We start from the raw sequence: 22,223 nt of genomic DNA, 5'->3' as shown, positions 1-22,223 counted from the left end.
AATTTTTTTTGCCCCAGTGACAATCAGAGTTTAAAATTTTTGTTGCTGTAATGGGACCAAGTATTATCAATAAAGCTTAATAAGAGACACTTGATTATTGTAGTTTATGGCTATAATAAAGCATTCAGAGAGCTTCACCAGAGGTCTCAGGGGGCAGAAGGGTCTGTCTGTAAGTCAGGTGTCCTTAAGTCGGGGACCGCCTGTATTATCTATTTGGTAAAAATAATACATTTCACACAAACAGATAGATACCTATAAAATATAATAACACATAGGTCCTACATAGAATTACTACCAACACACTTAAATTCTAACATATACATTGTGGCAAAACTGTGGATGGAGTCAAAATTTCTCCAAGATTTAAAACTTTATCTATATAATGCAGCCATTAGCATTAGAGACAGACTTCTATCTCTGTACTAGGTTTTGGTTAAGAGTGGTAAGTCGCCACAGTGGTAAGGAGAAAGGTGGCACCACTCAATCCGGAAACTCCTAGCCTTGGGGTGCCTGTTTTGATTAATTTGGCATCAGGTGGAATGACCCTGTGAAAATATTGAAGCTCAGTCCGACTGGTCTCTATTTGAGGCTGGGGAATGGAGTGCACCATGAGAATGTGAGCATGCTAATATACTGTATATCAGATTGCATGGAATTTTATATTTGGTGCCACAGGTCTGTTCTGGCTTAGATAGAATATCTATATGGCATCTCTGTGTGTAGTTGGAGCCGAAGAGAGATCAGATTGCCTGCCTGCTGCAGTGTGCCCCTGTACATTTGAAGACTGCCACATTGCCTAATTTCTTAGAAAACAAACATAATCTTAGTATATATGACCTGGAGATCTTCTTTTATACATTAGACATTTTGTAAATTTGCAATGCCATTTCATATGCACTGTAGCATCCGGTTATGTATCAATGTTTGAAATCCTTTGCCTACAATAGGTCTGCAAGTCAAGAATACACTAATACTTTTCTGGATGCAGGTAACATAAGCATCTACTTGTCTACCTGACACCGTATTGTTACCCTAAATTTAATTTTTTGATTGTTTGTTGTACATATGCCCTTGAACGCAAGCCCACAATTGTTACTTAATATTTTTAGTGCGTACTTAACTGCAGGACCCTAACCAATTAGATTTTTTTTTAATTGAAGGACATAACAAACAAAAAAAAGTTATTATAATTATGCTTAAAACATGTTTTATACATTTTTTTTTTTTTACATTTAGGGAAGTTAAGCCAAATTAAGCCAATGCAGCAGATACTCAAACAGTAAAGGATATCAAAAATTAATCCGTAACAAATCTAGCTAATGAATCCAAGTAGGATCCCAAAGAGATTTAACCCTTCAGGGTAAAATAGGCCAAATCAGAAAGATATGTATAACCTTTGCTAAAATAATATATTTTAACCAGTACTTACCTTGGACAAAAGGTCCTGTCAAATCAACCACGTCTATAGCCAGGCGGAAAATATAAAGCCAACGCTAAGAATTGATGAAACAGATGAAGGATAGAAACCAAGTCTAGAGAATAATTAAGACACAGAAATACACATCTGGAAAAGAATTAGATGCTCCGACATCTCGATCCTCAATGGCTTGAAGGGCAGCAGGGGATGCAGATAACTGATGGTGAATAAATCTTTCTGAAAGGAATCCTGTTAGAGGATTAAAATGCTTCAAGTAGTAATACTGGACTATGTTACAGCAAACAATTCGCTGACCTCATTATTACTGCTCCTATATTTGTCAAAGAATTAAAGTTGAAATAAAGAAATTTCAAAGTAATTTATCCAGCAAATGTGATATTGGTGAAAAGGAGTAAATCTATAGCTCAAAGTTTGAGACAAATCTGGTACAAACATTTCAATAAAAAATTCTTATGTTCTCATAAAAAAAGAAGAAAATATTTGGCTCCAATTGACACATTTTATAATATGTTTGTGCTATAAAAAAATGTAAATAGAAGATAAAATACACCTTTGTCTTTATTCTGATTTAATTTCAGTTTCAAACCAAACAAAATAATTGAAATAAAACTTTTATTGTTATGATTTGTTGACGGATAAACCAGCATTGTTTATGCATAATATTGAATACTTTACATAAAAATACACTCCAGTATGTTTTATAACATTTTTTACATTTCCCTATTTAGGTCAGCGGGAAACACGACTGTGGTCAGCCCGTGAAAAACCGACCATGTGGTATACGAGGAATCATGTCGTGTTTTATTGTATATTTTAACTTTTTTACCATTTATTTTTAGTCTCCCTAGGGACATGAACATGTGACTCTATGTACAATACACAACAAATTCTTAGCAGTCCATTGTAGCTTATGACAGCTTCTTGGGCTGCGATGACCACCCATCATCACTGATCAGAACCTTTTGCAGTTTATGCAATTGGTGGGGTTTGTTCATTAGAGGTCAGAGGTATTAAGAGCCTTGTCTGAGGGGTTAATAATTTAAACATTTTAAAAAGTTATCCAGTAGTCCAGTTAGTCTGGGGTCCAGGGGCGTTGCTAGGGTCGTAAAAGATTCGGGGTACGGGCCCCAATGCATATACATTGAATTCTCAGTAGTGTCAACTCCTCTACATACCCTCCGCCCACATGTGCTAGTGCTACAAACAACAGTGCATATCATTTACAGCTACAGAAAGCACGGGAGATAAGTACAGAAGTACCTATTACATCTAGTGATATTGGGGTCATTGTGGCCATCACACTAAAACGAGTATTATGAATAGTAGCACTTATTACATATCCATAGAATATGTAAAAGATACAACACAGGTTTGGGTTCTGCTTCTATCTCAAAAATGGGGGGCAGCTGACCCCATTCACACTGACGGGCAGAATACAGAGATGTACGTGCATGCGTGGTCACTTTTCTTTGACTTTTCATTTGGCCTGGCCGCTCACAGGACGTCATCAGACCCCTGTTTTAGAGATGGTCCTGAGGCATCTGCACCTGTCATGTATTTATGACATATCCTGTGGATATGCTCTCCACCTTATAATGTCCCTCAATGAAACATCTACACTTGCTACCTAAACATCTACACTTCCTAATAAAGCAGACTGTAAGAAACCAACCACATAGTTATACCCATACTAAATAATGCTCACACTAAAAAATGCTGCACACTAAAGTCCCCCCCCTTCCCTTCCACACTGAATAATACCCCCACATTCACTAATGCTCAGAGTAAATAATGGGGCACAATTACTAATAACAGTGCAATGGGCACTATATGCATTTTTTTCTCTGTCGGACTTCATGCATGTCTATGCATATATGCATGTCTGTCGGACTTTGCATGATAAATATGATGCAAGGTCCGACTGAGCACTGGAACGCCCATATCAGTGCAGAAATGTGTGTCACATTGGGTATACTGCAGTGTGCACCACACGTACGCCACAAATGTGTGTCAGACACTTTTTAAATACCTGTGCAAGCAGTTTGCACTGAAAAGAACTTGCAAAGTCTGAAAGAAAACTGGTGCAAGGCCCTTAGTAATTGTGTGTCAATGTTCCTACACTAAAGACTCCCCCAACTGTATAATTTAATAAAAAAATAGATGGTAGATGACTATTACATACCACCCCCCTCCCCAACCTTTATTTCTTATATCTTTGCATGGCCGCATTTCTGTAAAAAATAACTCTATAAGATATGCAAGTTAGCCTGTGGTGCTCTGCAGAGCACCATCAGGATACACTGCAATATATTTTATGCCAGCCGCGCACTGAGAGACGGTGATGTCATCGGCTCTCTTTTCAAATTTCACCGGCTCTCAGAGCGCAGCTGGCATAAAATATATTGCGGTGTATCCTGATGGTGCTCTGCAGAGCACCACAGGCTAACTTGCATACCTTATAAAGTTATTTTTTACAGAAATGCGGCCATGCAAAGATATAAGAAATTAATCTGTTGGAAGATGTCCTTTAAATTATACATTCGTAGGGTGGTGGCACATGTGGCATTTTAAACCCGGTTTTAGTCATGCGTTTTCAGATCGTAAGAAACGGATCCGTTTTTAATTAAGATAATTGGGAAACTGGATAAAGACGCATCCTTATCAGGATCTGAAAACACATGACTAAAAACGGCATAAAAACGGGTTGAAAATGCCATGTGTGCCACCACCCTTAGGATTCACACACACAACTGTATATGTGTGCTGTGTGTTAGTCCGACAAACATATAAAAGATGTGATTTCATTGAAAATCCCGGCACAGAGCAACTGTGGCAACTATGCTGGTTGGGCAGGGAGGGTTGGGCAGGGAGGCAATGTCGTGGGCCCACGCATGGTGTTACTGTCCTGCGCCTGCACCTATTCAGACACAGTCCAGGGCGCAATTGTACGCCACTGTCGCAGCACATCGCAGGTGCCCGTTGTGATTTTTCTGGAGGCTGGAGCCAGCGAGTGCCTATGATCAGGGGCGCACCTGCCATGAGGCGAGTTGAGTATCTCGCCTCAGGCGGCGCGCTTCCTGCTCGACGAGGGGGCGGCACCGTGCTCCCACTCCCCGCCAGCCGGCACAGAGTTCCCCGCCGCCACCGTGTGCCTGACCCCCGCTGCCGCTGGACAGGACCGTGTTGCAGCCCTCCTTCCAGGACCATGCTCCCTGCTGGCACTGTGCGCCCGCCCCCGCTGCACCCCGCTGCTTCCGGAACTCCATTGCTCTGTCCAGCTCCGTGCTTCCGGCCGCCGGCCGACACTCCCACCCCCGCATACCTCCGCTCCCGCCCCCCACACTCTCGCTCCCACGGTCCCGGCTCCACTCCACCCAACCTAAGCTCCCGGCTCCGACTCCGCAGCCGCGGTCCTGGCTGCACTCCCCCAAGCTCCCAGCTCCGACCCTGCTCCCGCGGTCCCGGCTCCACATCCCCAAACACAAGCTCCCGACTCCGCTCCCGCGGTACCGGCTCCACCCTCCCCAAACTAAGCTCTCGGCTTCGACCTGCCTCCCGCGGTCCTGGCTCTCAGCCCCCCCAAACCCTTGCTACTGGGCTGCTGGCTCCTGCCTCTGACCCCCCCCTCCCCCGCTCCCGCGGTCCCAGCTCTCCCCCCCCCAACCCTCGCTGCTGGGCTGCTGGCTCCCGGCTCCTAGCTCCGACCCCCGCTCCCGACCCCCTCCCCCAACCCTTGCTCCCGGCCTGAAACCGCTGTCGCTGGACAAGGCAGCAAACTTACCAAGACCCCAAGACCATAAAAGAAAGGTAATGGTATTTTATCTTTGCATATATGTGTATATGCGTGTGTGTATATGTGTATATGCGTGTGTGTGTATATGTGTATATGCGCGTGTGTGTATATGTGTATATGCGCGTGTGTGTATATGTGTATATGCGTGTGTGTGTATATGTGTATATGCGTGTGTGTGTATATGTGTATATGCGTGTGTGTGTGTATATGTGTATATGCGTGTGTGTGTATATGTGTATATGCGTGTGTGTGTATATGTGTATATGCGTGTGTGTGTGTATGTGTATATGCGTGTGTGTGTGTATGTGTATATGCGTGTGTGTGTGTATGTGTATATGCGTGTGTGTGTGTATGTGTATATGCGTGTGTGTGTGTATGTGTATATGCGTGTGTGTGTGTATGTGTATATGCGTGTGTGTGTGTATGTGTATATGCGTGTGTGTGTGTATGTGTATATGCGTGTGTGTGTGTATGTGTATATGCGTGTGTGTGTGTATGTGTATATGCGTGTGTGTGTATATGTGTATATGCGTGTGTGTGTATATGTGTATATGCGTGTGTGTGTATATGTGTATATGCGTGTGTGTGTATATGTGTATATGCGTGTGTGTGTATATGTGTATATGCGTGTGTGTGTATATGTGTATATGCGTGTGTGTGTATATGTGTATATGCGTGTGTGTGTGTATATGTGTATATGTGTGTGTGTGTGTATATATGTATATGTGTGTATATTTGCTATATGTATGTGCAGTGTGTGCATATGCTGTATCTACTGTTTGTATATGTGTGTATATATGCTGTATGTATATGCTGTATTTGTAATATTTATCAGGACTTCTATTTTATACTACATGGCGGCACGCTGTATGCATTTTATACTAAATAGGGGGGGGCACTGTATGCATTTTATACTACATAACGGTATGCTGTATCTATCTTATTCTACATAGCGGCATGCTGTATGCATTTTATTCTACATGGGGGTACGCTGTATACATTTTATACTACATGGGGGTACGCTGTATGCATTTTATTCTACATGGGGGTACGCTGTATGCATTTTATTCTACATGGGGGTACGCTGTATGCATTTAATACTACATGGTGGTACGCTGTATGAATTTTATACTACATGGCGATATGCTGTATGCATTTTATACTATGTGGCGATATGCTGTATGCATTTTATACTACATGGTGGTACGCTGTATGCATTTTATATTGCATGGCGGTACAATATGCTTTATCTATCTTATACTATATGGCGGCACGCTGTATGCATTTTGCATTTCTATATTTTTACACCAAATCAATATGATGGATCTGGTCCTGACATTCCCTGATATATTACATATATGGGGGGGGATGGGCGTCTCTCTATGGCTCGCCTCAGGCAGCAGACAGGCTTGGTACACCCCTGCCTATGATCATATAAAAATGTGCCCCAGACTTGTATTGTGTGCGAGGCATGGAACACCTTAATGTGACCAAGGTTTTAGAGGATATGAGGTGGTGCCCATCTCTGGCTATTCGCATTGGCTTCACTCGCTGATGTCAGACAGACTGTAAGCAGGGGAATAAGTTCTTTTACTTGCAGCTCTCCTCATGCACACTCAGCTATTAATGTAGATAACCAGAAACGCATAAATAGAAATATACATTCTGTGTGTACAACAACTACAGTATGGACATCCTCACATAACTTACTATGTCTAATGGAGGATAATTGGAAGTGGCTAGCTCTCTGTTGTAGAAGGTGGCAAGCAGGCAGGGCTGACATAATAGCTGCAGGAATCCTCCCTCCTCCATGTGGACTGCTGTAATCACACTGCTTGTCATGGAAAGGCTGATATGTGGAGAGCTCATCCATCAACTTTCTGCAGGACTAAGATCCTGCACGATGTTACACTACTCCACAGACTGTAAGGGGTTAAAAAGTATTGTTGAAGAAGGTGGACGAGCTGGGGGCGTGGCCTGTGTCTGGGGCAGAGGAAAGAGATTATCTCTGTTCAGGCTCCTTGTAAAGTGGCACTGAAGTGACAGGAGGCAGGGAACACCACAGAAACTGATCCTGCACCGAGACATCCGGGGCACAGACCAAAAGATCCGGGGCACGGGCCCCGGATCTTTTGACCTAGTGACACCCCTGCTGGGGTCTGTTCATAAATGTACAGTATGACTAAATTTCAGTCCATAAATACATGGTATGTAAGGTATATATCCTGTTATGAAAAAATGTTTGCACAGCAGAACCCTTATAATGACATTGTGGTGCTCTTCAATTTTTGATCTTGCAGAACTACACAGGCTTTCATGACTCACATGGGACAGTGTCATTGCGTCTCAGGCAAACCTGCAGGATGTCATTAATGCATGAACGGTTTTAGACAATAACCAAACCTCGATTTTTGATGGCTATAGGTAGACAGGTCTAGCTTAAATTCATTATTTTAGTTGCCTTCAGGTTCGACATAGATTCTAATTCTCAAGACTCATTTGCCGCAAAAGTATGTAAAAAAAGTGTTACTGAACTGTATGGTTTTGGTTCTGTCTTCCAGCATTCTTCAAAAAGACCTAAAAAAGACATACGTCACAGGTTATCATGGTAATCAATTGGAGCAGATTTACTACTGGTGCCTACAATATACACAACATACATGTCATTAAGGCAGTCAGAATACATGCTGTGTCTATCATAACACACTTTGTGACAGATGTAGAGCATCTATATTATGCACACTTATGTGAATAAACATCGACCTCTTCCATATGTTGGTGACATAAACTGTAATGGAGAATTAAAATGCTACGGGCCCTTTAATCAGTCCGTTAATTTCCTCCGCGCAGTCCGTTGCAGAGCACACACGGGACAGAAGATGGTCGCTGGTCACATGTCCACATCATATGTCCTGCACCTGCCTGGGCAGGTCATGTGATCACCACTATGTTTGGCTGTAGTCGGTTGGTTGCAGTGCATCCAGTATGGCCGGTGTTCTGGTGATGTGCAGGGATGGCAGTTACACATCATTACTAAAAATCTGTTACATCATCACTGGGAGCAGAGCATAAGAGGGAGGAGGAGTTACTGAGAACTAAAGGATCATGGAACTTGTAGTTTCCAGTGGCGGCCATCTTAGTGATAACTCCAACCACTTTAGAGAGGCCATACATTTTGTAAATTATAAAATCAAATTATTTAAGCTCCGTTTTGTGACAAATTACATTAAGTATTGTTGTATTCCTTTATTTATATCATCATGGGTTTTTGTGATAGATGTTCATATTCCCGGAATACCCCTATCAATCTTAAGCTGTGACACATTTATCATCACATGATGAATCTGTTGCAGCAGGAGACTACTATTGTCATTGTCACATTAATGAATTCTCCCTGTGTCTTTAACTGCCTGTATCTCCCAACCAGCATGATGTGATTTGAAAGTTATCAGTTTTCAGTACACATATTAAACATATGACATTATATGTTAAATTCTCGGCATTATAAGCATTCCTTTGTAAAGAAAATAAATGCCAAGAATCTTCAGAGATGAGTGGGAGGCATTTGAGGATGAAACTGAACAAGAGCAAAAAGTTGTATTGCATATTAATAAAGAAGATTTCACTACACTTTAGCAACTAAATTTCTCAAGAAATTATGCATATAGTGCAGGACATTCTACCTATAAGGCCATATTCTTAGTTTATATGTGAAAAAGGGAGTTCCCTTTTTATTATGTTCTAATGTAATGATGACCGTATTACTAGTCTGCAAGTCCTCTAGTAAGCCAGACACCAGAAAAGAAGAATATTTTTTTTGGGACTCTTTTTGGAGGCTTTGCCATACATGTCTGATACTTATGGGATGCTTTACAAAAATATGATTTTATGATTAAAAAACGTTCACTACATGTGATGATATCCACAAAATCTGATATGATTAATTGTGAACATGTATTTGGTGGAGATGTCGGGTGGTCAGAATCATTTCCTCCCTTTGTCCAAAGGAACTCTAGTCCAGCGCTAGTTAAAAAACAGAAGATGCATATAACTATCACTGGTGAGGTATCACAAACACTGGGATAGCCACTCCTGGTTTCCAAAAATGGAGAAATAGCTGATGTCTTGTTATGTACATTTATGTAAGTAAAACGTAAAGAAAATATTTAAAACACCATATATATCAACAACAAATAAAATATATAAATTACCAAACAAATAGATAAATTAACAACAAAATTAGGTACCGTATATACTCGAGTATAAGCCGACCCAAGTATAGGCCGAGGCCCCTCATTTTACCACAAAAACCTGGGAAAACCTATTGACTGGAGTATAAGCCGAGGGTGGGAAATGAATTGGTCACAGCCTCCCCAGTATATAGCCTGCTGGACTCTGCCCCATAGTATATAACCAGCGACTGCCCCCCAGTATATAGTCTGCCAGCCCATATCCCCCAGTATATAGCCAGCCCTCTGCCCCAGTATATAGCCAGCAGCGGGGGAAGCCGGAAGGGTGAGTTTTTTCGAGTATAAGCCGAGTTTGGTTTTTCAGCACATTTTTTTGACTTTATGACTTTACTTAAAGGGGTATTCTCGTCTCGGCATTCACATTCAGTTTCATTAATCTTCCATATATAAACATTTCTTCAATTGGATGTTATTAAAAAAAATGTTTCTGTGTGAAGATAATTTCCCATAAACATAGCCATGTTGTCCCTTAGAAACGAGATAGCTTCCTTGGTTACGACCACGTCACATTTAGGCAGCAGTGGCCAGACATGCACTATTGAGCCCTGCCTGACCACCTGGATTCAGCGATCATTACTAAAGGACGGCTCTGGGACATGTAGTAATTCTCAGATATTTCATATACAAAACCTTTTTGTTTATTTGTGGAATCCCTTCAGCAGAGGTGGCCATATCCGAGGAAGCTATCTCGTTTCTAAGGGACCAAATCACTACATCTATGGAAAATTATCTTCACACAGGAACATTTTTTTTTATAACATCTAATTGAAGAAATGTTTATTAATGGAAGATTAATCAAACTGAATGTGAATGCCGAGACGAGAATACCCCTTTAAGTCAGTTGTAAGCATGGTAATAAATAATAGTCAGAAATATGAGGCCAGTCAGTTTCTGCCACACGTTTCAATACAAACACATAATGGATTTTTACTATGAGTATTTTACTCCATGTGACTACTATCAGGATAACAGAGATTTAAGAGCGATTTACATAATTCTCATGTCTCCATTTGCATTAACCGCAAAGGCACCTTGCAACATTTTCTAGTCTCTAATGCTCTGATTTTACACAAAAGCAACTAAAAAATAAGACCTTCATAGTACAATGACGGTAATTCCTATAGGTGTCTTTTCACAGCTAAAGTCACAATACAGTCTTATGGTAGTTTTATCCGTAGACAACATCCAAGACAGTTTGCCGTTAAATTACCTTGTTGTACTTCCATTCATGTCCTGTTAATCCTCAAATTACATACCTAAAATAGTTTAAATCAGAGAACTTCCATTAGTATATTCTTCTAGAAGTGATCATTTGGCAAACATGTGATAAGTGACTAATGCATGTAGCAGAATAAAGCTCTTATATTGTAAGAATCTGCAGTGTAAAGGTAGGCTGGCTTATTCTTATACTTTTATAAATAAATAAGTTGTGTTTATTCCTGGAATAATGCACTTAGAAGTGAATGAAATGATGTTCAAGCACACATTGTTGCTGGTGGTCCCTGCGGTCAAACCTAGAGTGATTTAGACTTATTCCCCATTTTTTGGTCAGGATGATCTCTGACTTTAGTAAGGTAAGGTATACAGTATATTGTCCGGGATGTTTTGTACTTACAATAAATAGGAGTACAATCAAGAACACAATGGAAAGCAACAGCGGAAAGTGAGTACGCGTTCCATTTGATTCGTTTACAAGGTCACCACCAAAATGATCTGACAAGCTTTCTGGAAAAAAAAGACCACAACTTAGTTTGCATAAGGAAAGGAAAATTAACCTGCAAATGAACTAAACAGAATTTGTGTCTCAGCTCGTAAGGCTTTAACTTTTTCGGTTGCCTACTCTGTTACACAACACCTCATATTAGCTATATATTTGAAAGCATAGTGTAAACACTGGGTAAAAAGTATTCAGCATGTCACTAAGAAAATATATTTTCAATGGTATTATTGACATGAAACTCAAATGTCACAGCCCAACAAATGCACACTGGCAAATATATCAAGCCATAGCTGTGCTCAAATTAAAGCGTAACTGGGCAGAGACTAACATCTTCCTATATCTGCCCTGAAGCAGTGGGCAGAGTCAAATTCACTCTGCCCACAGTTCCCATGATACATTCTGTTCTCTAATTCATTAAATCAGCGGCAAATCCGGGAGATTCCTGCAGGTAAATCCACTGAACACTGCATATTGTACACACAAGATGTACATTGTGACTAGACTGGCAGCTTCCATCACATAAGGGACATGGATAATGTAATAAGTAGTAGAAATCAGAAGTAAACCAGTTGCATGAAGTGTATAGTCTGTGCTTAGTAACACTAAGGGTTATCAGTCTCTCTGCTTTGTGCACAAAGTGCCAAGTACAAGGTGGGGCAAGAGGTGCAGCATAAGGTGCAGAGAGAGACAGAGAAAGCTTTGATGGAGCAACTGTATCTCATTTCTCTGTAGGAGACTTCTGAATCCACAGCATTGAACACACTCAGCTCTGCTACACACAGAGAGAAAGTCACATGACCTACCCCTCCTTCCTTCTCTGTGAGTATGTAGCAACAGTCCCTCCCCATTTTCATTCCTGTATATTGCTTACAAATGTACGGTTTATAAGGAAAACAAACAGAACAATGCCTACTTTGTGCTGCACACCCTTTTCTTTCCAAAGTTTCATAGTTTCATAGTTTATATGGTTGAAAGAAGACACTTGTCCATCAAGTTCAACCAAGGAAGGGTAGGGATTGGATGAGGAAGGGATTTAGGGGAAACAATCATATATGGCATAACAATCAATGTTATTTAGGTGTAAAAAGGCATCTAGACCCTTCTTGAAGCTCTCTGCTGTCCCTGCTGTGACCAGCGCCTGAGGCAGGCTATTCCACAGATTGACAGTTCTCATAGTAAGAAAGCCCTGTCGCCTCCGGTGATTAAACCTTGGTTTCTCCAAACGGAGACAAACTAAGACCCTCCATACCCCTTATCAGTTTTGTGGCTCTACGTTGAACCCTCTCCAGCTCCAGGGCACCCTTTTTATGGACCGGTGCCCAGAACTGGACAGCATATTCCAGGTGTGGCCGAACCAGTGCCTTGTATAGTGGTAATATTACATCCCTATCACGAGAGTCCATTCCACTTTTGATACATGACATGATCCTACTAGCTTTAGAGGCAGCCGATTGACATTGCATGCTGTTATTCAATTTATGATCTACTAGTACCCCCAGGTCCTTCTCAACAAGGGACTCTCCCAGATTTACTCCCCCAAGGACATATTTTGCCTTTGGATTATTGGCCCCCAGGTGCATAACATTACATTTATCCACATTAAACCTCATTTGCCAAGTGGATGACCAAACATTCAGTTTGTCCAAGTCACCCTGCAGCCTATGAACATCCTCCATAGACTGTATGTACACTACACAGTTTGGTGTCATCTGCAAAAATAGACACAGTGCTATTAATTCCTACCTCTATATCATTAATAAATATATTAAATAGTAGTGGGCCAAGCACAGAACCCTAATTTTACCCATCAGGCGTTTATGAGGGACAGTGTCAAATGCCTTTGCAAAGTCCAAGAACACAATATCCACAGCTGCTTCTGCATCCATGCACCTGCTCACCTCTTCATACAAGCAGATAAGGTTAGTTTGACAACTTCTATTCTTAGTAAACCCATGCTGGTTATCACTTATTATTCTATTTGATGTCACATACTCCAGTATGTAGTCTTTTACTAACCCTGCCAACACTTTCCCCACAATGGAAGTTAAGCTTACAGGCCTGTAATTGCCTGGCGAAGTTCTAGAGCCCTTTTTATATATTGGCACCACATTTGCCTTGCGCCAGTCACTTGGCACCACACCAGACATTACGGAATCCCTGAAGATTTTAGACAGTGGTACAGCAATAACAGAACTGAGTTCTTTAAGAACTCTGGGGTGTAACCCATCTGGTCCAGGAGCTTTGTACACATTGATTTTATTGAGCTTAGATTGGATAATGCCTACATTCAGCCAGTCTACTATATTACAGGGTGCATGACCCGCACTGGCACCACCCAAGTCAGAAGTTCTCTCTTCTATTGTATAAACGGAGCTAAAAAACCTATTAAGTATCTCCGACTTCTCTTGGTCTCCAGTCACCGATGCCCCATTTTCAGAATAAAGGGGTCCAACCTGTTGTGACCCATTTTTTTTGCATTGATATACCCAAAAAATTTCTTGGGATTTGTTTTGCTATCTTTAGCCACCTGTCTTTCATTTTGTATTTTGGCTGATTTGATTTCCTTTTTACAGATTTTGGTAAGTTTTTTGTAAGTATTGAAAGCCTCAGGTGACCCATCAGATTTATATTTTTTAAATGCCCTCTTTTTCTCATTAATTGCCCTTTTAACTGTAGCTGTAAGCCACGAGGGGTGTAATCTAGCCCGTCTATACTTGTTACCTATTGGAATAAATTTAGAAGTATAAAAACCCAGGATAGATTTGAATTTCTCCCATTTAACATTAGTATCACCATGTGACAGTATCTGATCCCAGTCTATATCCTGTATTGCAGCCCTGAATTTTTGGAAATTAGCCCTCTTAAAATTCAAAGTTTTCGATTTTCCCACCTGTTTCTGCTTTTTAAAGTTTAAGAGGAAAATAATTATATTATGATCGCTGTTCCCAAGGGGTTCCCGGATACTGACATTTTGGACAATCTCCGCATTGTTAGAAATCACAAGGTCCAACAATGCGTCACCTCTTGTGGGATCTTCTACAAGCTGCACCATAAAATTATCCTGAAGAATGTTCATAAAATGTCTCCCCTTCACAGATGAAGACGAGCCCTGACCCCAATTTATATTTGGAAAGTTAAAGTCTCCCATTATCACTACGGTCCCCTCCTGTGCAGCCCGCTCCATCTGTTTCTATAGGTGACCCTCTATTTCCTCAGAGATGTTAGGGGGTCTATAAATTACACCAAAAATAATTTTCTCAAAGCTCTCTTGGCTTTGAATTTTAACCCACAAAGTTTCAGCCCCCTCACACTCTGAGACCACTGACTCATTCACAATCGCTTTTAAGTCTCTTCTGACATACAGACATACACCACCTCCCCTCCTATTTGCCCTGTCTTTCCAAAAGAGTGTAAAACCTTGAATATTAACACCCCAATCATGCGATGCATCAAGCCATGTCTCTGCTACACCAACAACATCTAACTGTTTCTCTAATATCAGAGCCTCAAGCCCATTTTGCCTGTGATACTTCTGGCATTTGTGAACACACAATTTAATTTTCCACAGTTATTTATCTGATTTAAAGTAATTTTACTGGCACATATATCCTCACCACTGTTCTGCAACTTGTGGATCTCCTTATCCACTGCCTTAGGCCCCCATACACAGCCCACATCACCACCCACCAACATAACCTGCCCCTCTCTGACCTGTCTACCCCTTCAGTGTCTTCCTTTTCCTCCTCCCCCGATCCTAGTTTAAATACTCCGCCACCCCTGCTAGGATCTTCTCCCCCAGCACAGCAGCCCCCCCTTCCATTTAGGTGCAAGTTATCTGCGGAAAACAGGTTGCACCCCAGTGAAAAGTCAGCCCAATGCTCTAGGAACCCAAATCCCTCTGCTCTACACCAGGATCTGAGCCATGCATTTAACTACCTGAGCTCCCGCTGTCTGCTCTGTGTAGCGCATGGCACAGGTAGAATTCCGGAGAATACTACCTTGGAGGTCCTTTCCTTAAGCTTTGAACCTAATTCTTTAAAATTATTCTTTAGGCTCCTCCACCTACCATCTATTCTGTCATTGGTACCAACATGGACCACGACAGCTGGGTCATCCCCAGCCCCTCCCAGTAATTTATCCACCCTTTCCACCACATACCGAACCCTGGCACCAGGGAGACAGCAAATCATTCGGTTGAGGCGGTCTTGGCGACAAATTATTCTATCCGTCTTCCTTATTATAGAGTCCCCTACAACCAGTAGCTGCCTTGGCTTACCTGCACTCCCATCCACCCTACTACTAACTAGTCTGCTCCCCCGGCTGTAAGGGAGAGCAGGATCCGCTAGGGCTGCCATTTCTGACACCGACGTCCTTACGTCATTGCACAATTTTGCAATTTTGCTTGGATGTTCAGAGTCAGAGTTGGCCTTCCTTTTCTTTGACCCCTCCCTACCCCCTCTAGTTACAGTAATCCAGCTACCCACCTGGAGCTGCTGGCTTTCCTCTCCACCCTCCACTTCTACCCCGCTTATTGCTTGCTCAGTGAGCAGCATGCTCCTCTCAAGATTGTCAATTGCTCGCAGCCGTGCAATATCTTCCTCCAGATCTCTAACACGAGCTTCTAGTAGAAAAATATGGGCACATCTGTCACAGCGGTATTCACCCTCGAACTCTTGCTCCAGCAGTGTATACATGCGGCATAGTGTGCACTGGAGCATATCACCAATCCTGCTAGCCATATCCTAGTAACAAAACAGTGATAAGTATATAAATCAAGAGATATGTAGGTTACTTACAGTTCTGTGGCATTTTCTGTTCTAAAAGTGTTTGACAAAAATCTTTCTCACTAGAGGTGAAGTGGGCGGAGACTAATGTCTGTCAGTCTATGCCCTCAGGCCGAGGCCAGTTAGCTTGCCCACAGATCCCATGATGTCTTGTGTTCTCTCTAAAAGTATTTTAGCATTAAATTCATTGAGTTTCACACAAGTAAATCCACTGAGCACTGTGCAGTACACATACAGGATGTATATGGTGACAGTCTGGCAGCTTCCATCACATGCAGGAGCAGGGAACATGTAATAAGTGGTAGAAATCCTAAGTAACCCATTTACATGCAGTCTGTAAGCACTAAGGGTTAAGAGCTTATCTGGAGAGAGCTGGTATTGCCAATGATAAGGTGGGGGAAGTAAACAGTGAGAAGAGCAAAGACAGACAAATAAAGTTCTGTAGAATCACAGACTGGGATGGAGGGAGGGCACATGGAGATCTTGTACCTCACTATTACGTACACTTCCAGGTCTGCTGCATTCATTGTTCTGCACAAATTCAGCACTGCGGCATTCACGGTCACATGACCTCCCCCACTGTGAGCAGGGAGCAGCAGCTCCTCCCCTCCCATGAATCCGTACTTTAATTACACTTTGTTTCTGTGATGGATTCCAGGGCTTATCAGCACATGGAGAGGAGGCAGCCATTACAGCAATGATGTAATGTGAGGGCTATAGCAAGGAAACTACTGAATATAAGTAATAAAGATAGTAGGCAAAGTTGTTTTACATCACCAGAGCATTTGCTTTGTGAAAAACAAAAAACCTTTACAGTTACTCTTTAAATTTCTGCAATTGCAGGAGAAATTATGTGAGGAGCCACACACATTTTGCCATTGCCATCCTTTTAATGTTGCTATGCCTACAAGCAAAACCTGATTACAGTCTCTCAGTTTACCAATGGCTTGGGATTTCATATTCAAAGAAAGACTGTGGTGGGGTAAACCTAGAAATGAAACAACATCAGTGTCCGTGAATAGCTTGTTTATTTTGTGCCCTGCTCCGCTTGTGATTGTGAATGAACCTTAAAGAGTCAATGTAAAGTTTTTTTTCCCCCACAAATTAATAGCTATTGACACTATGTGTCCCAGACAGAATTGTGAAGTACAAGATCTTGCCTGTTACCTATCAGTCCCTCCATCCCAGTCTGTGATTCTACAGAACTTTCTCTGTCTCTCTCTGTACCTCATGCTGTAGCCCTTCCCCCACCTTGTCATCAGCAGTATAAGCTCTGTGCAGATGAGCTATTAACCTTTAATGCTCGAACAGCACAGACTATAGACTTCATGAAAATGGTTTACTTATGATTTCTTTTACTTATTACATGTTCGCTGCTCCTCCATGTGACGGAAGCTGCCAGGCTAGTCTCAATATACATCCTGTATGTGCACTTTGCAGTGTTCAGTGGATTTACTTTTGGGAAAAGAAATGGATTTAATGCAAAATTACTATGAGAGAGAACACAAGGCATCATGGGATCTGTGGGCAAGCTAACTGGCCTCTGCCTAAGGGCATATACTGACAGATATTAGTCTCTGCCCATTTCACCTTTTTTTTTGTCAAACACTTTTAGAACAGAAAATGCCATAACTTTGGAAAGAAAAGGGTTAGCAGGCATCGTTTTGTCTGTTTTTAACCCCTTATTATCGACGCTTGTTTTCAGCTCAATGACAAGACTCGATTTTTGTAATCTGAAATGTCTCATGAAAGTTGGTTATAACTGCGGAATGCTTTAACATATCTAGGTGATTTTGAGATTGTTTTCATAATACATATTGTACTTCATTAAAATTTCAAAAAAGATCTCCATTTTCAAAGTTTGAAATGTTCTGCATTCCAGACAGAAAGTAAAACTAACCCAAAAGCTAATTAGCTAACATTCATGGAATGCCTGCTTTATGTTAGAATGATATTTTATCTGTCCACTCCTTTTTCTAGGATGTTATGAGGCTTAGAACTTTAGGTGTGATTTTCCAAATTTTCATGAAAATTGCCACAACTAACATTTTGAGAGACAACTCAGCTTAAAGTATGTCCCTATATAAACTACACCCCTCAATGTATGTAAAACAACTTCTACTAAGTCTATTAACCGTTTAAGTTTTTCACATGGGTTAAAACAAAATAGACCTGCAATAGATATTTGACTTTTTCTGGAAAATACATTCATTTAGGCCAAAAATGACACTTTCATAATGACTAAAATTATGAAATGCTCTCAAAGTTTGATGCCCAATTCCTCCCGAGTGTAGTGATACCCCATTTGTAGTGGTAAACTGCACACGGCCGGACATAGGATGAAAGGACAATTTTTGTACCCATATGGTGATTCTATACATTTGATGGGAGACTGACCACTACCATGTGTTGTTCATGTGGCTTTTTGATTTGTGTTTTTATTGCATTTTGATTGCCTTGATATTTATAAAGATTTATAGAATTTGTATGGATTTGGTATTTTGATGTGACTTTTTGTAATCTTGTATACTGGATTGGAAGAAAAAATGCATTTACTATGTTTTGTCCAATTTTCTGGCAGGTAAAGCTCCCTTTTATGACAGTTCTGTCAGATTTCTGCACTGCATACCTCTTTGGGCATGATGGGAAACTGGAATGGTAGGTAGCTGTGTGAATGCCCCACCCTGCCATATTTACTATGGTCTATAAACTAGAGTTGAAGGGGCATATTTATCAGGATCTCTGCGCTACGCTTATTGCTAGCACTTGGGATTATTTTGCTCTCACCGCCACCTTCACACCAGTGGGGCATGAAGAGGCGTGAGGGGGGGCGAGGGCAGCTGGGCCGTGGGCCAGTGTGGGGAATTACTATCCCCGCGACAGCACACTCGCTGCCGTCGGCTGAAGCCTCTTGATGTATCGTGCTGCAAATATATGCCCCGAAATCTCCATGAGGTCAGGCCTGGTCTATCTTGACTGCACACTTTACTTGCTGAATACTGAATCAGCTCAAAATAACTCTGCTCAGTTAAAGTATTAAAATACAGAAATTTAAAAGCCTGTTTTTCATGAAAATAAATACAAAATTTGGGAATAACTTAATTAAGAAAAAGTATTTTCATGCTAAAAGTGGATAGTCATAACTACAACCTCCTAGGCAGTGGTTTTCTTCTACTTTTATTATGCCCTCATCCTTTCAAAAGATGATCTCCTTTATTACTATCTATTTCTTGCTTGCCCATGCTATGTTGGAGTTCCTACTTTATGGGTAATGTAGATAATTTTGCGCTGTGTGGGACATATCATTAAGATTTACTGTGGGTGTTGTGTGTTCATTACATGTAGTCCCCGAGGGAATCACCAGAGGTCGCAGTGGGCATAAAGATCTTTTAGTAACTAGGGGTTGTATGTGAGTATTGGGACTGCCTATACTTGCAGACCTAAGACTCTTGTACTTGGAGTCTTACAGACCTTTGTTATGTCTTCTTAGTGTGATAGTTGTACTTCTGATTTTACTGCCATGCTCACCTGCTACAAACAATAGAAAGAAAAAATGTAACATTCAAATTCAAACAATCCAGGGTAAAGATGATTTATTTTAGGTATTCACTCTAAACATCAATGACTGTACTACAAACCAAACATGTCATTTCATATGCAAATTAAATGTGCAAATCTAGTAGGAAAAAGCTTGGAAAAATGCTGAAAAAAAAAGACTACAGATACCCGACTTACAGACAACAGTTTCTTTACTTAACTTCACTTCCTACATCGCGAGATGAGGCACCGTTGCTGGATCATCTCAGGTGAGTCTAGACTCACATCAAAGGAAGTTCAACTTTTTTTTTAAATTTCATGTAAAGACTTCAAAAAGGTCGATTTAGTACCTGTGGTTGATTTAGGGTCCAATATCGACCTAAAAGGTCCTCTGTAAATCGTTTTTGAGTTGAACAGAAGTAGTTTATCAGAACTAATTATTGCATTATAAAACAAACCTCTTGTGTTGCCATATTGTTTTTCACACTTTGGTGTACAGAGCTGGGAAAGGTGTCCTTTAGAGATGAGCGAACACTAAAATGCTCGGGTACTCGTTATTCGAGACGAACTTTTCCCGATGCTCGAGTGCTCGTCTCGAATAACGAACCCCATTGAAGTCAATGGGAGACTCGAGCATTTTTCAAGGGGACCAAGGCTCTGCACAGGGAAGCTTGGCCAAACACCTGGGAACCTCAGAAAAGGATGGAAACACCACGGAAATGGACAGGAAACAGCAGGGGCAGCATGCATGGATGCCTCTGAGGCTGCATAATCGCACCATTATGCCGAAATTATGGGCAACAGCATGGCCATGACAGAGTGACAGAATGAAGCTAGATAGCATGTAAAACATCCAATAATTGACCCTGACACTATAGGGGACGGCATGCAGAGGCAGAGGCAGCGGCAGCAGGCTAGAGAGTGGCATGGCGACATACCCTAATTGGACTCAGGCTTCAAACCAATGGGTGTCAGAGAGGAACCAAAGGAGGTGAGCAAGAAGCGCTCAAATAATATCGGTACATGATAAAAGTTTGCCAGTATATTTTGTGGATTACACAGCAGGGTGGCGACAAAGTTAACATGGAAGCCATGAAAACAACCCAAAATTCTGCCTGACACAGCTCGTTTGATAAGGGGACCATGTATGCTTACAGTTCATGCCAGTCGCTGCACTGGCTGCCAGTCTCCTTTCGAATACAGTTTAAAATAATAATAACCCTCATCCATAAAGCTCTGTATAATGCTGCACCCCCCTACCTCTCCTCTCTTATCTCAGTCTATCGCCCAACCCGTGCTCTTAGATCCGCCAGTGATCTTAGATTAACCTCTACCCTAGTGCGGACCTCCCACTCGCGTCTCCAAGACTTCTCTAGAGCTGCACCAATTCTATGGAATGCTCTGCCCTGGACTATCAGACTAATACCTAACCTCCAAAGTTTCAAACGTGCTCTTAAAACCCATTTCTTTAGGCAAGCCTATAACACTCATTAACTGCATGAAGTTTTAACTCTTCTACTAACCAGTCCTGTGTCGTCCTCCCATCTGTTATCCAGCAACCAACAGGCACCAGACTTCTTTGCAGTCCCATTCACCCTGGACCTGGTATATAAGATGACGGCTGAGTGGTTCAAGCGACAGCAATTCCATTTATTATATTTTTTTCTATTCCCTAAGAAGAATGGCTTGACCATTAAATATTCTTTTACCTCGTGTTACCCCATCATCTTCATAAACCGTAAGCTCTGGCGAGCAGGGACCTCACTCCTGTTGTTCCATACAAATGTTGTGCTCTGTTACATTACATTTGTATTTGTTTCCTATGATTTGTAAAGCGCTACAGAATATGATGACGCTATATAAATAAAGATTATTATTATTATTATTATGGAGGCAGTGAACTAGTAGTAGATTAAAGGTGCTGCAACTATGTTAGTTGGATCTTGGGATGGAGCTGGCGCTCTGCAGCCAGGCGAGCTTTTGCCAATCCAAGCCCCTGTCTCTAGGCTACTCCCCAAACAGCACTTCTAAGAACCTTTTGTATAAGATCAAGTGTAGTAGCGTTCTTATAAGTTTAGGATATGGCGGGTGAGGGGAATGTAAACAGATGCGCAAGAAGCGCTGAAATAATATCCCTAAATGGTAAAAGTTTGCAAGTATATTTTGTGGATTACACAGCAGGGTGGCGACAAAGTTAACAACTTTGATGTGGAATGCCCTGTAATAGCTCTTGGGCGGTGTGCCTTTTATCGCCTAGGCTCAGCAGTTTCAGCACCGCCTGCTGTCGCTTAGCGACGGCACTGCTGCTGTGCCTAGAGCTACCGACTGATGGCGCCATGCCCACGGATGGTAATTCGGAGGAGGAGGAGGTGGAGGAGGGGTGGGAGGAGGTATAGTAGGCCTTTGAGACCTGGACCGAGGTAGGCCCCGCAATTCTCTGCGTCGGCAGTATATGACCAGCCCCAGGGTCAGACTCGGTCCCAGCCTGCACCAAGTTAAGTGTAGTAGCGTTCTTATAAGTTTGGGATATGGCGGGTGAGGGGAATGTAAACAGATGCGCAAGAAGCGCATGATGCGCATGGAGCTGGCGCTCCGCTACCAGGCGAGCTTTCGCCAATTCAAGCCCCTGTCTCTAGGCTACTCCCCAAACAGCACTTCTAAGAACCTTTTGTATAAGATCAAGTGTAGTAGCGTTCTTATA

General features: G+C 41.8%; 2 protein-coding genes across 12 annotated transcripts in view; both read right to left on the bottom strand.

Annotated features, from left to right (window-relative positions):
- LOC140063918 (excitatory amino acid transporter 2-like) overlaps positions 1-1,644 on the bottom strand; it is a 116,667-nt gene extending 115,023 nt beyond the window's left edge. The window contains exon 1 of one of the 2 annotated variants that reach the window (XM_072110190.1): positions 1,430-1,644. The gene's annotated coding sequence lies outside the window, so the exon portion shown is untranslated. The remainder of the gene's footprint in view (positions 1-1,429) is intronic. The other variant, XM_072110192.1, reaches the window with a different exon arrangement.
- Positions 1,645-5,541: 3,897 nt separating this feature from the next.
- FLT3LG (fms related receptor tyrosine kinase 3 ligand) overlaps positions 5,542-22,223 on the bottom strand; it is a 152,573-nt gene continuing 135,891 nt past the window's right edge. For 9 of the 10 annotated variants that reach the window (XM_072110199.1, XM_072110193.1, XM_072110201.1 and 6 more), the window contains 4 exons: positions 19,457-19,516; positions 11,097-11,206; positions 10,692-10,737; positions 5,542-7,808 (listed from right to left, as the gene is read on the bottom strand). In XM_072110199.1, coding sequence (XP_071966300.1) covers positions 10,708-10,737; positions 11,097-11,206; positions 19,457-19,516 — 200 coding nt within the window. In that variant the 3' untranslated portion in view covers positions 5,542-7,808; positions 10,692-10,707. The remainder of the gene's footprint in view (positions 7,809-10,691; positions 10,738-11,096; positions 11,207-19,456; positions 19,517-22,223) is intronic. The other variant, XM_072110195.1, reaches the window with a different exon arrangement.

This window comes from Engystomops pustulosus, chromosome 6 (assembly GCF_040894005.1).
Source record: "Engystomops pustulosus chromosome 6, aEngPut4.maternal, whole genome shotgun sequence".
Taxonomy (NCBI): Eukaryota; Metazoa; Chordata; class Amphibia; order Anura; family Leptodactylidae; genus Engystomops; species Engystomops pustulosus.
This window is presented reverse-complemented; position numbering and strand designations above follow the sequence as displayed.